Source organism: Mytilus californianus, unplaced genomic scaffold (assembly GCF_021869535.1).
Source record: "Mytilus californianus isolate M0D057914Y unplaced genomic scaffold, xbMytCali1.0.p SCAF_6, whole genome shotgun sequence".
Taxonomy (NCBI): Eukaryota; Metazoa; Mollusca; class Bivalvia; order Mytilida; family Mytilidae; genus Mytilus; species Mytilus californianus.
The window spans coordinates 67,288,132-67,310,309 of record NW_026262712.1 but is presented as its reverse complement, the minus strand read 5'-3'; the positions used below and the strand labels follow the sequence as shown (position 1 = coordinate 67,310,309).

At 32.9% G+C, this 22,178-nt stretch overlaps 1 protein-coding gene and 1 long non-coding RNA gene across 2 annotated transcripts; one reads left to right on the top strand and one right to left on the bottom strand.

Annotated features, from left to right (window-relative positions):
- Positions 1-304: 304 nt before the first annotated feature.
- LOC127706578 (uncharacterized) lies at positions 305-1,594 on the bottom strand (the record flags this gene model as incomplete). The annotated part of the gene is made up of 2 exons (XM_052211235.1): positions 305-812; positions 1,083-1,594. Coding segments are annotated over 2 exons (1,020 nt in total), but the record flags the coding sequence as incomplete, so codon positions are not given.
- Positions 1,595-2,086: 492 nt separating this feature from the next.
- LOC127706082 (uncharacterized) lies at positions 2,087-13,221 on the top strand. Its single transcript, XR_007984204.1, has 3 exons — positions 2,087-2,117; positions 2,236-2,317; positions 11,356-13,221. It is a non-coding gene; the product is annotated as an uncharacterized LOC127706082 (long non-coding RNA).
- The last annotated feature ends 8,957 nt before the right edge of the window (positions 13,222-22,178 follow it).

The following is a 22,178-nucleotide window of genomic DNA, read 5'->3' as shown; positions in this document are numbered from 1 at the left end:
GTAGAGACTTTTATTGATAATGGGTGATTAATTGTTGTAAAAAAATAAAATCACAGTGAAACTTAAATTCCGTTTCTGATTTGTGTAATTTTCACTATTTCTATGAACGCAAATTTCAAATGCATAGAACCTGCATACGTGAACAAACTTAAGTCTACGGTTTGTTTATGGTATATGTTAGCAAAATTGCTATATGAATATTTTCTCTTTTTCGAGGATTAACTGATTTTTTTAAATGATTTAAAAATCGATAGGTGGTGCTTAACTTTTGGCGGACTGTATATCTCGTATTTCCATCAAAATTCTAAGCGAAACCTAAAAAAGTTCTGTGTATATCTGAGATTTCCAAATGATGGTAAGCAGATCTTATATCAAAACTAAATAAATAATCTCCTTTTTGAAAGAGATCTCTTGCTATCTTAGTATCCTCGTACTTATACCTAAATTTAAACAGATGTGGATTCAAATGCCTACAATCAAGTACTAGTCTTGGTTTATTTTTATTAAATGCTACTGTAAGTGGATTCACTACAGTTGGTTTAGAATAAATCTCAGAAATGCACCTTTTTTGAAGAAGTTTGTCAATCTCTTCAACAACGAATTTTGCATTGTTTAAAGATGATCTGTTATTTTTTAAATGTTTTACCTCTGGTTCCGTTTTTAACGGTAACTTATTACCGTTTTCAATAACATCAATAATATGTGTACTAGTAGTAATAGCTTTCCATTCATGTAATTTTGACCTCAATTTACCTACTGGCGAGACAGGTATATCAACTTCTAGTAGACACTTGGTTTCGATTGAGTAATTTCTATCGTATGTTTATCTTCTGATTTGTTTACATTTGTACTGAATGAATTTTCAGCTTGACCAATATAATATTCTTTCATATTATTATACAAATTAGTACATTCAAAATTTTTAAATACACTTGTCTTTCTTTCCAGGACAATCATTCGCCCAGTGGCCCTTATTGCCACAATTAAAACATCTCCCTGTTCTCCAGGTAGGGGGTGGATCTCTCTCTTTGGTGGAATAAAGCACTTTTCTGATTGTCTTCGACTTTTTCAGCTTGTCTGACTTGCTCCTACGTTCAGCTCTATTTTGTGCTCTTATCATCTTCTTTTCATTTTCGGAGTCATCGGCAATTGGATTAGTTGTGTACTCCTTCACGACTTTCCACCCCAATTCGGATGAATCGGCAAGTTTAATGAGTTTCTGTCTGTCTCTTACAATTGCCATACCTTCAACAATCTTGTCTCTTGCTTGATGAATGGATTCTACGGATAAATCTGGTCCGTCTAACTTTGATTTTGCCTCCGTCAACTTCGTCAGGACTTTAACCTCATGTATGTACTGGTTTTCGTTCCCCTTCCGTTGGAAAGTATAGTTCTCCGACAAAGTCTCTTCAATCTTGGACATCTGGGATTGACTGATATCTCGCTGAGACTGTTGAATATTTCCCTGGAATGTGGATAGTCTGTTATCTATCAAGGCGGTGATTTGGTTAAGGGTATCTTGTTGTGAAGCAGATACTGCATTTTGTACTTCTTGGACAATTACTTGCTTAACGGAATTATCTAAACCGGGGTCCGTCAAATTTCACTGTTGTCCAGTCTGATGCTTGGCTAGAAGTGACCAACAAGGGAAAATATTCCCGCTAAATATCAATATCACGTGATATGTATATATACGTGTACATACGAAGTACATACGAAGTACCCGTATCAATAGTATTCACTAGTACCGTTATTACAGTAATTTCCCACTATACTATCGAACCGTTGGAAATTATAATTAACATCAGCGCAGTATTTAAATCCCTTTCCTAACACGTCTAATATTCTATATGATTACGACCTGTGTCGGACTATTGGGGTTTCGGACTAATGGGTTGTCGGACCAAAGAATAGCGGGGCAACCCCAAACGGAGCAAATCGAAAATTGCCCTGAAGAATAATTAACAATAGAAATAAAAAAAATCACACTGTCTAGTTCTCTTAAGTTCGAATAAATATTCCAGATAAAAATTTCAGCAAACTTAATTAACATATCATATCCATGCCTAAACAAAGAAAAATAGCCAAGGAATGATGAGTGAACCATTTAAGATAAGGTATTTAGGAATTAGCCGGACGGTTATATTAAAAGAATTAGTTAAACCACTTTCCAACAACTATACATGTCTTCGAGATGAATTTAAATTACAATTTGTTTTTCACTTTCGTTTTCAGAGAACGTCCGTCGACTTGATCAAGAATCAAAACGAAGTGTAAAATAACGATTTGGTAAACAGATGATAATTCAAATATAAGGGTAAGTAATTTTTAGCAGATCATGGAGAGAAAAACTAATAACCAATTAAACAATAGTAATTTATGGTAAGTACGTATGATTAAGAACAGCACACGCTTGATTAAGTATAACTCATTCCGGAAATTATTCCAGTGAGAAGGTGTTCCATAATTTTAAGTATAACGTATAGAAGAAGAAGTTGAAGTAATAGATCTTGAAGGACGGACAGGGGATAGCTTTCCCTTTAATTTCGCCTTTCTCCTATATGTGGATCACGGGAGGGGCAGCGTATATATGTGGGGGTTGGAACTACATTATTCGGAGATTTCAAATCCAGAAGAAAATGAAGCTCGAACCCACTTGCTCATTTGTCAACTCCCACAACCCGGGCCCTTCTCTTTAAAAAGTCATACAAAGACCACTTATATTTTGTATCCAAATACTATATGTTTTACTGATATCGTGTTTTTAAAATTGAGTTTTGTTAGAAGATGTAAAATTCAACTTTATCCCAAAAATCTTTTAAAAATGAACATGTAATAAAGAAAATTAATGTAAGTAATCTTCCTCTTCTGTTTTACAAAAATTACATTTTACTATTTTTAGAAATTTTCCATTTAAATAGCACTGCTTTGTGGGAATAATATAATGTTGCAGTTTCCATCTAAACAATTTCATCTTGTTCTCTCTTAATAATTTGAATATAAAATCGTTTACGAATGACATATGTGGCCTGTAATCTAACTTTAAATATCTTGTCGAAATATTGATACCAATTGGCTGTGTATATTTTTGATTTACTAAACTATTATACAACATTTTATTATAGATATCTTTTGTTTGTATTTGTTTATTTCCCCATCTCAATTTATCATTACAAATACTGATTTTACTCTTTATAGAGGTTTCTTTAATCAGAACTTAATTGCTGCCATTCCTTCGGGATGGAGGATTTTAATATCTTAAACTCTGCAATCCAATTTGACTTATTGCTTAATTTTTCTAAAATAAAAACCTCTGATAACTTTCCTTCACGATCCAGTATGTCGTTAATATATATCAATCCACTTGTTACCAAGTTTTGAAAGAACAAGCTTTTGTTGCAATTTTTAATGTATTATATTTCCCCAAATACTCTGTTTTCTGATATTTGAAAAATGATCGTTAAATTTTGTTAAACCTCCCCCTGTTTTCACCCAACTTGAAATTACTTGCAAATAAAAGTCCTGTGTTTTTTCAAATTCTTTTAGTGATTTTACATTATCTAAATTAATGTTACAAACAGGAAAATTTTTACGCAGATTGTTGAAATATTTGGTAAGAATAATCTTCCAGTTCGGCAGATTGGTTCACCGTTGTAATTAATTTGGAAACCCATGAAGCTTTCAGTGCTGTAAAATAGCTATCAGAATCAACAAATTTTAACCCCCCTTTTGGAAATTCGCCGATAAGTGTATTTCTTTTTACATTGGATACAAAATATCAGATTAGGGATATTATGGTTTAAACTATTTTTTGACAGTTTTAGGTTTTTGCATTTACAAGTCATACTATGTTTCAGAGCAAAAATTGAAATGCTTAGATGTGTATGAATTGTTTATAAAGGAATTACGAAGGGTTGTGAATGAAAGCAAAATGATTTCTCAAAATGTATTTTTCATAAATTTAAAGAAATTGATATAATAGAATAATTATTATTTATTTTCATAGTTTAATCATTCATTCATTCAAAGAATATAATTTTGTTGATAAAAAAAAAAGACCACTTAAATTTGTTATTTCCTACACCCCTTTGTTCTTTTCTAACGCCATGTTATATATATGAAACTATATATAAGAACCATAATTCATTCAAATTCTATAAAAAAGTAAGAAAACTAATTTCAATAAAAACATTTTAGTTAACCTAGCCCAAAGGGTCAGTTTAAGCTATTCTCATCACATGGCTTCAGTGGTCAGTTAACTTTTACAAATTTTCATGTATCAATTAAAACTTTGCCACACTCATCTTTATCATGTGTAAAACATGTTGACAGAAATGTTCAGAACGTTAAGTTCTACCTGCTGTTCATTTTTTGTTTACTTATGTTGTCAGACAACTCCTAATTGGATTTTGGCTATCACTTCGAAAACTATAATAGATAGAGAGAAAATGATCAGCAAAATAAGATCTACAAACAGTGCAAAATGACTGAAATCGTCAGTCAGTTCTTTAAAGGAGTTATTGCCCTTGAATGCCAATTTTTACCAATTTTTGTCTGGCCTGCGACTTTCCGCATAACATAGGGATTACTATCCGGCGGCTGCGGCGATGTAAACTATTCGTATAAAGCTTTATATTTCAGACGGTAACAGACCTGGATGCTTCATATACCTTGTATGCAGATACCTTATGTTACGAAGTTTCTGTCATATTCATACCTGCTAACTTTAGAAAATTCCCCATGGGGGTTATAGTGCGAGACAACAATTTCAAAGGTTACAATTTTTTGCGGTGTTTTTTGCACGCTCTGTTTTGTACTCTAGAAAAAGTGTCATATCTTTTTTTTATATGGTATACTGATGATGAGCTTATAAGTATTTTTCTACTTTTATTTGCATGATTCTAGTACTTTTAATTTTCACTTACATTATTGTGTAAAAAAGATGAACACGTAGCTAGAATACCAGGATATATATATATATTTTCCTGTGTAGGAATATTAAGTGATTGTTGACATTTCCAATTTAAAAACATGCACAAAGAAGGACATTTATCTGATTCCTTGTGAAAAATAAAAGATAGTAAATTGTACTTTAAATGATTTGGAGTTTAATTACAAGAATGCCAACACTGTACGATCTGTTACAATAAGTGTAATGTTCATAAGCTACTATTTATTATGTTTGTTGAGTACATGTACTGAATCTTTGAATTTTGTCAATCAGCCATGCTTTTCTTCTTATGCTGTGTAAGAACCTTCTTGTAGATGAAAATTCATCTGCCATCATCACGATTTTTACAATTCTGACTTACAGACAGAGGAATACAACACAATTTTCCAAACAAATTCAAAATTTAGCATGTTTGCAATGCCCAATAATCACGAGAAACAAGGATTTTGATTAGCTTATTAATGTGGCCATGAGAAACAAAGACTTTGATTGGCTGATCACGATTGTCTCCCTTGGGACAATTTCCAGATCGGGAACAATAATTTTTTTCATGTAGAAATTAAAAAAAAAGTGTTTTAGAGCTTTTTTCATGATCACGATCGTGCAATCGTGACAAGGGGTCAAAATCGCGTAGTTCACGCCTAAATCGTGAAAGTTGGCAGGTATACATATGTCCATTGTCCTTGACCTCATTTACATGGTTCATTAGTCAATGTTAAGTTTTTGTGTTTTTGTCAGTTTTTCAAATACTAATAGCAATTATAGGTCAGCTGTTTGGTGTATAGAATAATTTTAAGGTGTACATGTCTGTCTGACAGTATTTATCTGACCTTGACCTCATTATCATGGATCTTTAAAAATGTTTGAAGCTTATGTGGTACTTGTAGTTAAACCTTTATCTTTAAGACTTTCAACATAAAATCAGTGGACAGTAAAGCAGGCGAGACATTTCAGCGTGTGCACTATTGTACTAGTACTAGTATATATGGTGTATGGAATGATACATTTCTATCTGACAGGGTTCATCTGACTTTGACATCATTAGTCAATGTAAAACTTTCGTGGCTATATCAATTTCTCAGATACTAAAAGTAATAAGTCAGCTATATTTGGTGTATGAAATGATTGTATAGTGTACATGTTGTCCACAGGCCCTTGTCTCTGAAATCCCCCCTATATACCTTAATATAAAAAGGTATATAGGGGGAACAAATTCAGAGACAAGTGCCTGTGAAGTTGTCTGACAGAGGTCATCTGACATTGATCTTTTTTTAAAGAGTCACCCGGCTGCTGCATATATGACATATATAAATTGTAAACAGAAAATTTCCCTACCGTTTAGTCACCGCCTACACTGATGTTTGGGTCATTGTGTACTAGACGCTTACTCTGATGTCAACAAACAATGGTTCTACTAATGTACTTAACATTTACTGATACTATCATTACGTCAACATGCTGATAGAAATTAAAGATGAGTCAAACTGAAATACTATTAGTTATCTTGGTGTAATCAGGGGTGTACTGAATTTTACACCGGTGTTGAAAATCCATACATCTGAATGCATTTCAACACCGGTGTGAAATTCCGTACTCCCCTGATTACACCAAGATAACGAATTTATTATGAAGTGTTCCTTTACTCATTTTTATATTCGGGTGTAAAATTGAAAAATGCTTTTGAAGAATTGAATTCATCTCCCACTACACATTTTTTCAACAATGTTGTTGCTATTGTTGTCAAATGTCACCTATTATTCTAATTTTTGGAATTTTTGGAATTTTTGAGAAAAAATAAATTTTGAGAGGGGGGGAAGGGGGGGGGGGGGGGGTATTTTGGACACATAAAGAATAATTATTTTTTACAGAATTTTGGACACAAATTGGTTTTTTTTTTTGTTTTTTTTTTTGGGCCTTTTTTTTTTTATTTTGTCAAAATTTTATTATTTTTTTTGTGTAGTTTTTTTTTTTTTTAAATTTTGGCTAAAAAATATCCCCTGGTGAACTGGGGCGGGTGTTATTTACACCCGGGTAATCAGGCAGGCAATCAGATTGTAAGATTCTTGGTTCATAAGAAATAATGACATTTACAACACCTTAATTCAATTTTAGCTACAGATAAATATACTCTCCTGGAAGAATATGTTGAAACCTAGGAATTGGGATCTCAACATTTATTTTTATTGTAGGGAGAAATTAGCAAAATTGTTCATAAAAAGACATGTTAAAAATGCCACGATTGACTCCCAGATATTATCTTAAACCATTGATATATATATGCTAAAATCAATTATGAATTTTATAACTAAAATAAATCATGTAAGGAAACAGCTATTAGAATTATACTTATAACATATGAAAAAGAGTATAATCAGAAAAGCTTCAAGAAAACCCGCAAGAACTAAGACATCAAACCTTTCAACAAACAAACAGAAGAAGGTATTGACTTATATGAAACAAATATTGAAATGAAGTTTGAAGCTAAAAATGATGAAACAAGAGATATAGAAATGACATCTGAATCAACCGTTAGACACTCCTGCTGAATAACCAGATACTGATTTAGTGTATTCATCAAATTTTCTATGAGTTTTGCATGTAAATACAAAATTGCTCAAATCTATATTGTAAAAATGTAAACAAATTTCGATGCCCATCTATTTGAAGTATTAAAAATGTGGATATCCCCTTTTCATTCCCAGAATTTTCAAGGAACACCCTTTATTTCCTCCCTACCCCCTTCATGTTAGAAATGACCAGTCCATAGGAACATCATGTTTTTTCCTAGCAATTACAGAAGAGACCTTTTACCTCCAACCAACCTTCAATGTAGTAACGTTTTAGTACAGACATTAATCATGTGTACTTTCCTATCATCCTAGATCCAACTGACATAATTTTGACACCTATAGGGACAAACATTTTGAGAGCAAGAATATTTGAATTTTAACTCCATGCTAATAATGTATACATAAAACTATGCGTCCATTGGAACCAAACTAGACCACACTCATCCTTAGGCTATATAGTTTATAAAATTGTGTCGAACGCAACCACCAAGGCTTAAATAAGAACATGGGGATAAAACGAAAATATTGTCCATTATTTTTAAAACCATTTCCTACTATCCATTCTTACCAAAATAAGACTGTCGTTTAATGAGTTTTTGCCCTTTAATGACAATTTGACAAAATTTTGGCAATTTTGGCTATTATCTTTAATCGATGATGTATAAATATAATGACAAAAAATATCTGTAGGACAAGATATGCAATAAGTCAACATGATCAGAATTTTCAGTAGACTCCTCATGGCAGTTATTGCCCTTAAGGGACGAATTTCACCCATGATTGTGTTTATTTTTTTGGAACTACTAAAGTAGATAGAGAGACACTGCAAGCTTAAAAATTCGATCAGCAGGATAAGATCTACAAATTAGTCAGGTTGGCCAAAATCGTTAGTCCTTCTTATAGGAGTTATTGCCCTTGAAAGACGATTTTAACCCATTTTTGTGTTTGTATCGAAAACTATAGTAGAAAGACAGAAACTGCTTGCAGCAAAAATGATCATCAGAACAATATCGTTTATTAAGACAAGTGGACAAAATCTTCAGTCGACACTTTAAAGAAGTTATTGCCCTTGAAAGACGGGGTTTAGCCATTTTGTGTTATTGCAGAACTGTAGTAGATAGAGAGAAACTGTAAATAGCAAAGCGGATCAACAGGACAAGATCTACAAATAAGACAACATGGATGAATTCGTTAGTGAACTACTTATAGAAGATGTCCTTAAGAGACAATTTTTTACCCATTTGTTACTTTTTTGCCAGTAACTCTCAGACATATTCTTATTGTATTGTATCAATTTTACGGAAAATACCAGTTGAGCGATACAGGCTCTTTGGAGCCTCTAGTTTAATTTGCAATCAAATTTACATTTTTGCTTGAATATAGACGGTTTTCACATATATATTTTTGATACATTGTGGCACTTAAATATGCTACTGCCTTTAAATATACCACGTAAACCTCTCATTCATCCGACCTTTGAGCTGTGCCAGTCAGGAACCTATCAGTGGTGGCGTTTTGTATATATCTATAGGTTCTACTACTAAGATAACGAAGTCCAATTTGTTAGCTGGCATGACGTAAAAACGACGAATCAAAGAATTCAACTTTATATATAACTTATGTAGGACAATGGTGTTTAAAAATTACACCATTCCAGGCCCTTTTGACATGTTTGATAGTCTCTGTTAATTTATTCACAAGTTTATTTTGACGCAGAGATATTTAGAACTTTACATATTGTTTAAACACATGTCTATTGTTCAGACCTTATATTAATTTCTATGTGTCTTTTGTTTAATTGTGTCTTTTGAATAATGGTCTCGTCAGGTTGGTGTCTTATTGACGTATACCCCACATCTCTTTTAAATCATACATAAATGAGCCAGGTTGTGGGAAACTTATGATCAAACGTTTTTGAATGAAGTTTCAAATGAGGAATTCTGAATTTTGAGGGCACTCACATTTGGAAAAGAAATATAAGGATCTTTTTAACATATAACAGATACATGAGCAGCTACAAATATGAAAATAAAAAAAAATGTAGTATGATTGCCTTTGACACAATTATTCACCAGAGACCAAAGGACGAGGATGTAAACAACTATAAGTCAACGTACAACTTCCGGCAAGAAGCAAAACCATACTGTATAGTAAGCTATAAAAGACCCCAGCTTGGTAAAATATGAAACAATTCAAAAGAGAACACCAACGTCCTATAATTTATGCTTCCAGCAATAAAAAAAACCAAACTGATATGGCAGATAACAACCCCTGAATTACAAACTCCTGTCTAGTCTATCTTAGAACAGGCACATAAATAATGTAGCGGGTTAAACATGTTCTCGAAAGCTCTATTACACACACACACACACACAAACACACAAAAACACACCTCTTCTCCTAACCTGGGATGGTTGTGTTACAGCACGACATTAATACAAACTAAAAATCAGTTGGAAATGGTTTGATTCATAAGATCGGCACCAAATTCAACTAATAAACATATACCATGTTTTCATAGACTAAAATATCAATGAGTACACATCCAACGGATTTAGTGTAAAGACTTCATAAACTGTCCGAGAAAAGCATTACATTGAGCAATTGCAAGATATACGTATCGATGGGATGTAGGATCCTCAGTTTTCATACCTGTATGTTATGTATAGATACAAGGTGAACAATACACGTATCTTTTTAGCCTCTAGTTAGGTCTTGGCTCGTTGAATCCTCTGAATGCTTCGGTCATTTTTAACCGAAGCGATACTGAGACCCCATATGAGAGTAATTTCCCCTTTTGTATTTGACGTTAGTGATATGCAAATGTAACTCATGAACCATAGGTGACAGAGACCTAGGGTATCTCGATTTGAGGTTCTTGGGCCACCAAAAAGAGAAATGGTGTCAAGGTCAAAGGTCAAGGTCATTTCCTAAATTTTGTCCTTTGCTTGTGTGTGTCCAATCTTATACTATAAAAGCTAGATATAAAAGAACTGATGCTAAATGTTTGGGTTGTTGAGACGAAGAAATGATTCATACAGTCCAAAGTGATCTGATGATATCTTATAGGAGTTATCGCCCCTAAAATGTTAAAATTTAAGGTAAATCAAATATTAATCCATTCTTGTAAATGATAAAGCCATAGTGTCTTTTGCAAAGTATTGGGTGAAACATGACCTTGAAAAATATCAACCGGAAGTGACCTTGTGGAAACCGGTAGTAGCTATTTTTGCACTAATTCAAGGGAAAAATACTAAGAAACTATATATTTTTATAATCAGCATACAATAATCTTTGAATGACACCGGAAGAAGCTAATTATCTCCCTTATTTGAAAAAAAAGTGTATAGGATACTTATATTTTCGGAATCAGTGGAAAGTAAACCATGTTATTAAATTGGAAGTAGCAATTTATCTCCCATATTTAAGGCAAAGGTATATAGAAATATATTTTTTGGAATCAGTGCACAGAAAGCTATCATATGAGCCCGGACATGACATTTTCGTAACCGGAAGTATCAAATTATCTCCCCTATATAAGTCAAAAGTATATAGAAACCATATATTTTTTGAATCAGTATGTAGAAATCTATGATTGGAAGCCAATAGTAACTTTGAGTAAACCTGGAAGTAGCTTCTTATCAACTATTTAGATGTGTAATGTGGAAAGACCTTCAATTGTTCTCTGAACAATTGTTTTTTAATTAAGTATTAGTTTCTTTTATAAAAGATAAAAAAATGTTTCATGAATCGTGAATGAAAATTCAAAATAAAACAGGTCTGACAAGTCTGCGAATTCGTATATATTTAAAACAGTTTAAATGTTTTTTGCAGAATAATGGCAAGTAACTGGAGTGTTTGCGGGGTCTGTGATTATCGCCACATTACAAAACCATCAGTTGTCTGGTGTTCAGAGTGTGATGAAGGGCTCTGTGAAGATGGAAAGACCATCATGGTATTTCAAAAGGATCAAGAAATCATGAAACCGTATCTATTGCAGAGTATCAGAAACTGCCAAACAAAGTATTACAATTGGCACGTTCTTGTGCTAAGCACAATGAGAAATACGTGCTGTTCTGTAAAAAGCATGACTGTCCGTGCTGCAAGAAATGTGTAGTTGAATCACACAAGGAATGTAAAGAATTGACCGATATCGATGATAAAACACGAAACATCAAATCTTCAAATGCTTTTGCAGACATCGAACAGACCTTATCAGAAATTGCAGAGAATATTAAAAGACTTCGAATCAACCGGGAAGACAATTTGGCGTCAATCGGGAAAAAGAGTAGAGAAATTGAAAAAGAGGTTCTAGAAACTCGTGCTAGGATTAATCTTCATCTAGATAAACTTCAGGATGCTGTATTGAAAGAACTGAAAACGAGGGAAGAAGAAGAAAGTAACAAAATCCGACGACTTCTTAAGTCCTTAATAGACAAGGAAAAAGAGATCACAGATAACCAAACAAATATTGGTAATATCAAGCAGTACGCTTCAGACCTGCAAACTTTCCTCGTTTTGAAACACATAGAAAAAGATGTCGTAGCAAAAGAACAGTACATTCAATCAATAGTCAAAAGTGATGGTGCGAATCAAATTGACTTGTCGTGCAAGATTAATTCCTCCTTGCAAGGTTTGATAGCTGCCATTAAAAAATTTGGAGATGTCACGATGATAGCAGATTCATGTAATATATCCAATCAGAAACAAAAGGACAAACAAGCTCAGATGGTGGTAGCTTTACCACCTATGACTATCGATAGCCTGACACCTACATTGGTGCAGACATTTGACACAAAGTTGGCGGCTGTCTGGGGATGTACGCTTTTGCCTGATTGTAGAAAGGTAATTTCATGCTTTGCACACAGAATTATTAAAGTTTTTAAGCTAGATGGATCTCTGGATTTTAAGATTGGAAACTTCGGTCCTATATTCGATGTGGTGTACATAGGAGATAATTCACTTGCTGTGACTTCTGGTTACAGAAGTGATTCCCTTCAAATTAATTTGTTGGACTTAAAAACAAGGAAAGTAAAGAAAAAATTGAAAGTGAATTCAGTAAACTCTGGAGTAGCATACAGTGAAGACAAGTTGATTTATTGTGCTGGAAAGAAAGGAATACAAATGATCAACCTTTATAATGAATCCATTGTAAATGTTACTAAAACCGAAGTAACTGAATTTTCGTATGTTGCAACATTGGGAGACATTATATTCTATACAGACTGTAACGACGGTAGTGTAACCTGCATTGACTTTCAAGTAAATATACAATGGGTTTTTAAAAATACTAGTGTTCTTAATAACACTTTGGGTATATCTGTAGATAGAGATGGAAATGTTTACGTGGTAGGAAGAGATTCGAACAATGTAGTTGTTATCTCTCCCAACGGACAAAACTATAGAGAGCTTCTAACTAGTGATAATGGAATACATGCGCCAACAGTAATACACATTGACAGATTAGGTAATAAAATGCTAGTCACAAGTACAGCGGAAAAAGCGTTCGTATATACTCTCACAGTAGTTTGACAAAGTTCTATTGATGTCAGTACCGTTAGAGTCAGTGCTTCTATGAGGTTAATCAATATTTAAAATGGAAAAAGAGATTATTCCTATGAAACATTTAAAAATAAATTGTATTGTTTCATATTTGATTAAATAAAGTATTTATCCATTAACATTTTGGGCACAATATAATCATGAGTTTTTCAAATTACTGAAGGCGGTGATCTATAGTTCAAATGTTTGTCCTATTGTCTTTGGTGAATGGTAAATTGTCTAATTAGCAATTTACCACAACTTCTTATCTCTATATGAGGCTGTCATACAAAAGCTAAAATGTTTGAAACACTTTAAGCGAGATAACAGGACTGTAACCAACGATAACCCTAGATTACAGGTACATAAAGAATAAGGGGGAGTTAAACATCCTTTTTGTTAGCGCTCAACCCTCCCAGAACCTGATGTTACAGTGAAACATAAAAACAACCTATAAAAATGATTTGAAATGGTTTGACTAGTCAGATTGGCATGATGCGCAAAACATCTCAACTATCATATAGACAAAAAAAAGACACTTTATGAAGGTACCAATCTAAGAGTACCCACAGTTACTGAAAGCTATTTCAAAGCCAATTTCAAGTAATAGGTTCAGCATGTTCTCCCAAACTATTCCATATTAATTGTTGGAAAACAACAAATCCCTTTCAAAGTTTTGTTGAAAAAAAATGAATTTGGAAAGAGAGTTTTGTAATAAGAAAATGGATAATTACATGTAACATGAATACTTTGAGGATTAATTATCAAGACAAAATAAGTCCAAATCAAACAATAAAGAGATAACTTCCCACTTTGCTTTTTCTATTCAATTTTATCTACACTAATATCTGTTTTAATCATGAGTTTTGTTATCAACAGACTAATAACATTAAAATTGCTTACAATAACAGTGAGTATACTTAATATCTTGTGAATAATTTATCAATTTTATCTAGTACTAGTAGAATACCGTTATTTAAGAGTAAATTGTCATCCCTGTATTGGTTTTTGTGACTAGCATGCGACGAAAGTTGCAAAACGCGAGACATAGGTATGCTAATCCGGAGGCGGAGGGGTGTAAACTATTTGTAAAATGCTTGAATCTTCAGAAAGTATAATACCTGGACAATTCATACATTATACATTATATATAGATGCCTTATGTTACAGTGTTTCCATCTTCCATATGCACGTTTTTCTTGACCTCCTTTTCATGTTTCAGTGGCTTTTAAAAAACTGTACAGTTTTTATGTCATGTGAATTTCTCACATATAAGTGATCAAGGTTAAAATTTTTATGAATAATTCCTTTTCTCGGATGCTAATAATCAACATGTCAACTTTATTTGGTGTATGGAATGATTGTAAGGCGTACATGTCTGTTTGCCAGGGTTCATCTGACCTTCACGGCCCACTTTACATGGATCATTAGTATTAAGAAATTAAAGTAAAGCAGGCGAAACATTTCAGTATTTCGCTGAACTAGTTTACATAATTGTTAAGTGGCCATCTGAAGGTCACCATTACCCGTTTCTTTTCTCAATTCGATTGTTACTTTATGTTATTTAATGCACGTGTTGTTAATCTATCGATCGAGTTTTGAGAACTAGTTGAGAATAAGCTGTTAACACAGAGATATGTCTCGCCTATTTGTTATTTTGATAATGCAACTGTTGAAATTAAAATAGCAATACCTTAGCATGTAAGTTATGTAAATATTCAATGTCAATAAACCATGACTGAAGGTACACGGCTAAACAATCTCCATGGAAATCAGGTGTGCCAAATCTAATACAACTGCATACCAAATACTATTGACTTTTCATAAGCTGTTCTCTTTAAACAAACCTAAATACAATCATTAACTTGTAAACTATGTACAAGTTTCAAAGTCAATAAACTATAATTAGGGGGTGGGGTTATATAATCCACATGGAAATGAAACTTGCATATGCCAATACATTTGCATATGAAATATAAATGACATAACATTAGTGGTTCATCTTAAACTGACCTAATCACAAACTAGTCGGGTAAACTAAGCAAAAGTTTTAAAGTCAATAGACCGTGACTTAAGGGTAAGGACCAAATATTCTCCATGGAAATGAGATGTGCTAATGCTTATACAACTGCATACCAATTATCATTGACCTACCTTTAACAGTTTCCCTTAAACTGACCTAATCACAAACTAATACATGAAAACTAAGCAAAAGATTCAAAGTCAATAGACCATGACTGAGGGAGCGGGGACAAATAATCTCCATTGTTATAGATGTGCCAATGCTAATACAACTACATACCAAATATCATTGACCTACCACTAGTGGTTCACTATAGACTAGACCTAATCACAAAGTAATACATTGTTGACGTCGCCGCCGCCAGAAACATCATATCTATGTCTCGCTTTTTGACTTCGTCAAGGCGAGACAAAAACTCAACAAAGATTCCAGGATCATAATTAAGTACACCAATCGCGTGTTTCGTCAGCATGAAACTCACCAGTGCATTCGAGTCGAAATAGTTGGAAGGCCAAATCAATAGCGAAATTAAAAGGCATTGTAGACCTAAATCAAACACATTTTCACGTCAGTACATATTTTATGCCATATTTTAATGTCTTATCCACAAAATATATAGACTCCGGACAACTTAGAGCATCATATTTATAGACGAATGTCTATCATGGGAGACTATGTTTTCCTCTAGATGCCTATTGGTGATTTTTGTTATTGTGCCCTATATCCCAAATCTCTTTTTATTCATGTTTCAGAATCGTATAAAACAAATACATTCTTGTATCATCTAAAAGAAAATGTTTACAGCAAAAATATATTGACTTTTTTCGAGAAACACAATCAAAATGAACAAGGAATATTATATTCTTTACATTTATTCACAAATTTGAAATTGACGAGGAATAATTAATGCGACATGTATCATGTCGTTGATATTCAGATTAAGCTGTTTCAAAATGCAAACAAAATTTATCAAAATCCAAAATATTGCCACATTACGTATACTTTGCAATACAGAGGATGTAGGATACATGCCAAGAATGCGGAAGATACCAAAGAGATATTCAAACTCATAAGTCGATGACAAATTCACAACGCGATGCCTAAAACGAAAAACAACAAAAAAGTATAGAAAACACAACTTAGAAAACTATAAACTGAGCAACACGAACTAAATCTAAGTAAATTGTCATACTCACAACCACCTTTAAAATCTTTTTTTAATGTTAAATAATGTATTTTCTGTCAAAAATATCACTTTGACGTTGATTGATTGTTTGTCTGAGATAATGTAAATGGATGATCCCGTGGAATTTTATTAAATTTTGCATGCAACTAGTGCATGTGGACCTATATAATTGAAATATGTACATGTAACTATTATACTTTCGAAGACATTTTAAAAATATCTAGAAAAATAGTAGTACAAATGTATAGAATAAACGTAAATATATTAAAAAAATCAGTAATTGACGTCGTCTTCTTCATCCAAATACGGGAGTAGACTTATAGATAGCAGTGGCGGATCCAGGGGGGGGGGGAGGGGCGGTCGTCCGGGTGTTGGAACTCCCCCTTTTTTTTGGTCGATCAATGCATTTGAATGGGGACATATGGTGGGATCCCCCCCTTTTACTCCTGGGTTGGGAACCCCCCTTTTTAAAATGGCTGGATCCGCCCCTGGATAGGAGTGTAAAACTACCCGGAACTTGTGTGCTATGGACATATGGACTTAATTAAATTTACCATAAACAATAAAATAAAACAGTCTATTGAAATACATTACGTACAGTGGCTTTGGTGGTAAAATAAGTTGGTGAATCCTTTAAATGTTATGGTGGATATGCCACTTTTGAAGGATTCCAGGGTTTCAGACCGTCATACATTTTCAGGTAGTGAATTCCAGTAAGATATGGTGTTTGGATAAAAAGAATATTTATAGAAGTCTTTATAAGTTGCAATTTTTCGAAATTTATGTTCGTCGAATTTTCTTTCAAAATGATATATTATTCCTACTGAAATATCCGTTTTATTGATATAAAATTTAAATTGGGTCAAGGGCCAAATGTGTCCGGCAGCCAACCATGAAGGGGTATCGGGTCCGTTCGCCCTAACTACATGTTCGCCCTAACTACATGTTCGCCCTGGGTTCGTTCGCCCTATTTTTATTTATTTATGTACGAACGGACCCGGATTCCCATGAAGGCCGATCTGGCTAAAAATAGAACATTATATAGGGAGTAAAACGCAAGTTTTGTCTATTATTTTGAAACCCGCTATAAATAGAGAAAATCTGACACGGGCAAAAATGTTCAGTATGTTAAACTCTATCTATTGTCTATTTACGTCAAAACTGTCAGACGACTTTTTATAGGAGTTATATTGCCCTAAAATGACGAATTTTACTACTATATTTTCCATTTTTGCCCATTTTCTTGAAAGCTATCATAAATTTAAACAGCAAAAATTATCAGCAAGACAAAATATTCAAATAAGATAAATAGCGGAAATTGTCAGTCAACTCGTTACTAGAGTAGTTGCCCTTTAACGACCATTTTAACAATATTTTTGTCATTTTGCCTCAAATCTTAAAAAAACTGTAATAGATAGGTAGAAACTTTAAAGAGCAAAAGTGATCAGCAAGACAAGATCTAAAAATAATTGTAATGGTTGAATTCTTCAGTCGACTTGTTTTGGAGTTATTGTTCTTTAATGACGTTTTTTTTTATCAATTTTTGCTTATTAACAAAAGAGACAGAAACTATAAATGACAAAAAATGATCAATACGACAAGATCTGCAATCAGGTCAAGTTCTGCCGAAAAAGTTAGTAGATAGTAGTGATTGCCCTCAATTGACGATTTTTGTTTACACTCTTTTGTGTTTTGGGCAAAAACTAAATAACATAGAGGGAAACTGTAAACAGTTGTCTACAATGTTGAAGATGCACATAGACCTAGGTGAGAGACTTAGGCTATATAGGGCCTCTAGCTTTTTAAGTAAGTATAGTTAATTTTTTCTACACAGCGTAAAAAAACACCGAATAGTCAAACCATTATACTAACCGCTATCGGGACAATGAAATCTCAACAAATCGATCAGTTTCCAGTCCCGATAGTATAGTCCCAGCGTTATGACTGCACTGTGCATAGAAATATTCTTTTATCACTTTTTTTTTAGATGCTAGAGACATTTGGATGATTTATACAGCAAAATCGAATATAGTGATCCTCTATTTTTTCATATCAAATAAACGAAAGTTTTAGTGGCAATAACATATCATTTGATGAGAGGTATGTGAGAAAAGGCACTTTGAAGTAAACTGATTTTCAATATGTTAGGATTTTTACGTACGATTTTTACGTGCATACTAAACATAGATATAAAAGTGAAGATGTGGTATGATAGTACATATAGTTCTTTCTACAGAATTTTCAATTTGATATTTATTAAAAGTTGTTTTGTTGATAATTCATCTTCTATATGTTACTGCTACTTGTGAATCATCATGATATTAACTAGAGATTCTATTACTCATTTGGATTTAAGTCAACAATTGACACTGTGCAGATTAACGATACTAAGCCTAATATTCAATCTACTAGTACTTAGCTTCCGAAGCAATCAGTCCAACTCTCTGCAAGATTCTCGGAAAATTTTCACTTATATTTAAAATGTACTAGTATATTGCTATTGCCGTTGTGGACGGGGCTTGTTTTCAGCTCATTAGAATGAAATGCTGATCATAGATATATTATTCAAACTAATACTTCACACAACTTTTTCAGCATATTTTGAAATATTTTTTTGTTGTAATGTTTGAATGTGATTGGTGGGTTCATTTACTATAATGATTATAAATTACCAGTACTTGAACTTTTCTTATATTTTCTATGTTTAAAAATGCATGGTCATTAGTGTATCATTTAAACAAAGTTTGGTAGCAGTTTGTCCTTCACATAATATTTCAAGCTTTTTTAATAATTTATTTTGGAAAATTTTCTACTTTTTCTAATGTTGGTGTCTTGTTTAAAGGTGAATGTTCAGTGGGCCGTGAAATTGGGGTCAAAGCTCTAATTTGGCATTAAAATTAGAAAGATCATATCATAGGGAACATGTGTACTAAGTTTCAAGTTGATTGGACTTCAACTTCATCAAAAACTACCTTGACCAAAAACTTTAACCTGAAGCGGGACAGACGGACGGACGGACGGACGAACGAACGGACGCACAGACCGAAAAACATAATGCCCCTAGGTGGGGCATAAAAAAGCATTGTAGGAGCTTGTCCTTCAAAAAAATTTCTGATTTTTTATATATATTTTTTTTTTAATTTATCATTTTAAGAATTTCTTGGTCCTAGTTTGATGTAGTTTTTGGTTTCCACATAGAATTCTGAAAGAGTATAATAAGAGTAAATTTCAATTAAATTTTGGTGCCACCTTGCTCTTCACACGACAAAGTTGGTTTAGGTCATTAATTACCATTCCTTATGGAATAATGGCAGCCTATTTGAAGCTGGTTTTAGTCATTAACCACCATTCTATAAGGAATAGTGGCAGCCTATTTGAAATTAAGGTCATTAGCCACCACTCTTAAAGGAATAGTGGCAGCCTATTTGAAGATGGTTTAGATCATTAACCACCATTTTTTACGGAATAGTAGCAGCCTATTTGAAGTTGGTTTAGGTCATTAACCACCATTCTTGAAGGAATAGTGGTAAAATATTTAAAGTTAGTTTAGGTCATGTTGGATAATTCTTAAATGAATAGTGGCAACCTAATTTAAGTTAGTTTAGGTCATGTTAGACCATTCTTAAAGGAGTAGTGGCAACTAAATTAAATTGGTGTTAGGTCATGTTAGACCATTCTTAAAGGAATAGTGGCAGTCTAATTAAAGTTTGTTTTGGTCATGTTAGACCATTCTTAAATGAATAGTGGCAGTCTAATTAAAGTTTGTTTTGGTCATGTTAGACCATTCTTAAATGAATAGTGGCAGTCTAATTAAAGTTTGTTTTGGTCATGTTAGACCATTCTTAAAGGAATAGTGGCAGTCTAATTAAAGTTTGTTTTGGTCATGTTAGACCATTCTTAAATGAATAGTGGCAGTCTAATTAAAGTTTGTTTTGGTCATGTTAGACCATTCTTAAATGAATAGTGGCAGTCTAATTAAAGTTTGTTTTGGTCATGTTAGACCATTCTTAAATGAATAGTGGCAGTCTAATTAAAGTTTGTTTTGGTCATGTTAGACCATTCTTAAAGGAATAGTGGCAGTCTAATTAAAGTTTGTTTTGGTCATGTTAGACCATTCTTAAAGGAATAGTGGCAGTCTAATTAAAGTTTGTTTTGGTCATGTTAGACCATTCTTAAAGGAATAGTGGCAGTCTAAATAAAGTTGGTTTTGGTCATGTCAGACCATTCTTAAAGGAATAGTGGCAGCTTTTTGAAATTTTTGAACTCCTCCCACCAGTTGTCTACCCAGTTTTTCAATTTCTAGGTTTTCACTCTATTAATTCAAGATGTGCATCTCACTTGCTAATGGTGAAACCTTGTGAATTTTCAGCAACTGTCTGTTTGTTATGCAATAAATTCATTTAGATTTACAGTTTTAAATGTTGCTTTTTTGTACATGGTTCTACATAGAATGTATTGTTGTAGAGGTATAAAGACTAACAGTCCTATATCCTGTCAATATCATTTACTTATATTTTGGCATTGCATCAGGCCATGCTTTTCTCATATTGTTTATGAATTCTTTACACTTTATCTGTTGAAGTGTTCTGACTAATACCTTAGTACGGGATAACATGATTTATCTATAAACAACTTTCACATTTGCGTATTTTTCCATACATTTCTGATTTCAAAATGCTTATGTGTAGTAAGAGTCTTTTATCTAATTACTGTAAATTCAATAATTAATGTATTGTTTTTATAAATGCCAAAAAAAAGTGACTGTGTGAATATCACAATAATAAGAAATCTCATTCTAAATTGAATACATATATCTGTATGCAGATTTTCCTGAATTTGCAATAAGTAATCTTATATTTTCATCTTCAATCTTGGTGATAATAAATGCATGCAATATTTTCTGAATTTACAGCACACAATTTATGTTGACTGACCTCTGGTCAACAGGTAAAGCCATTTCATAAAAAAAGGACAAAAAAATTGGTCTATAATTTGTTATTGGCTTTGAACTATGGTATAGTTCGGTATCTGTGAGTACCCTTAGATTGGTACTTTGTGTCTTTTGTCTTCATATAAGTTTTTTGTGCTTTGTGCAAATCAGATGAGTCAAGTCATTTCTAACTACTGTAAAGTTTGTTCTTATAATATGCTGGTACACCACTGACCATGTTAGAGAAGAATTTTAAGAATTAGGGTAGATTTAAGCGCTCACAAACATAATTAGCCCCACCATTCTATATGTGCTCGTCCAAATTCAGGGGCCTTTACTTCAGTGGTAGTCGTCTGTAGCTGTTAATCATATTTGTTTTGCCAAAAATCAGGGTTTTATTTTGTTTTTTTGTAAGAATTGTTTAACTTATATCATGTCATGGACCTTTTATAGCTATCTATATGACATCGGATTTGCTCATTGGAAAATTCTGTACTGTGAGTCCTTAAATGGACATCATTTGGACTTAGTCAGATGGTTGTTTCATTGGCAATCAAACCACATCTTCTTATTTCTATATTGAATATATTTTGAAGATTTGCACTTTGTTTTCATAGAAGAATATATTTCAAAATATATGCAGATATTAAGATCAAATTACAATTTTGCCAACAATCATGGTTAATTATTAAAGGCAATATTCAAGACTTTTGTCAAGTCAATTCTAAGGAGAATCAAAATACCTGTTTAATAAGGTCCCAAATATGGTGATTTCTAGAAAATTATTTAGTATAGGTCATATATTCAAAACAATAGATTTTAAATATACTTTTGATAATATATAATATGATTCTTGTCATTTCTCCTACATTTTTATATTATTTAGCATTCATTTCTTCCAATGTATTGCATATGAAAAATAAAGACATCCTCTTCCACCATCAATAATGACAATTTTAGAATGGCAAAAACAAATA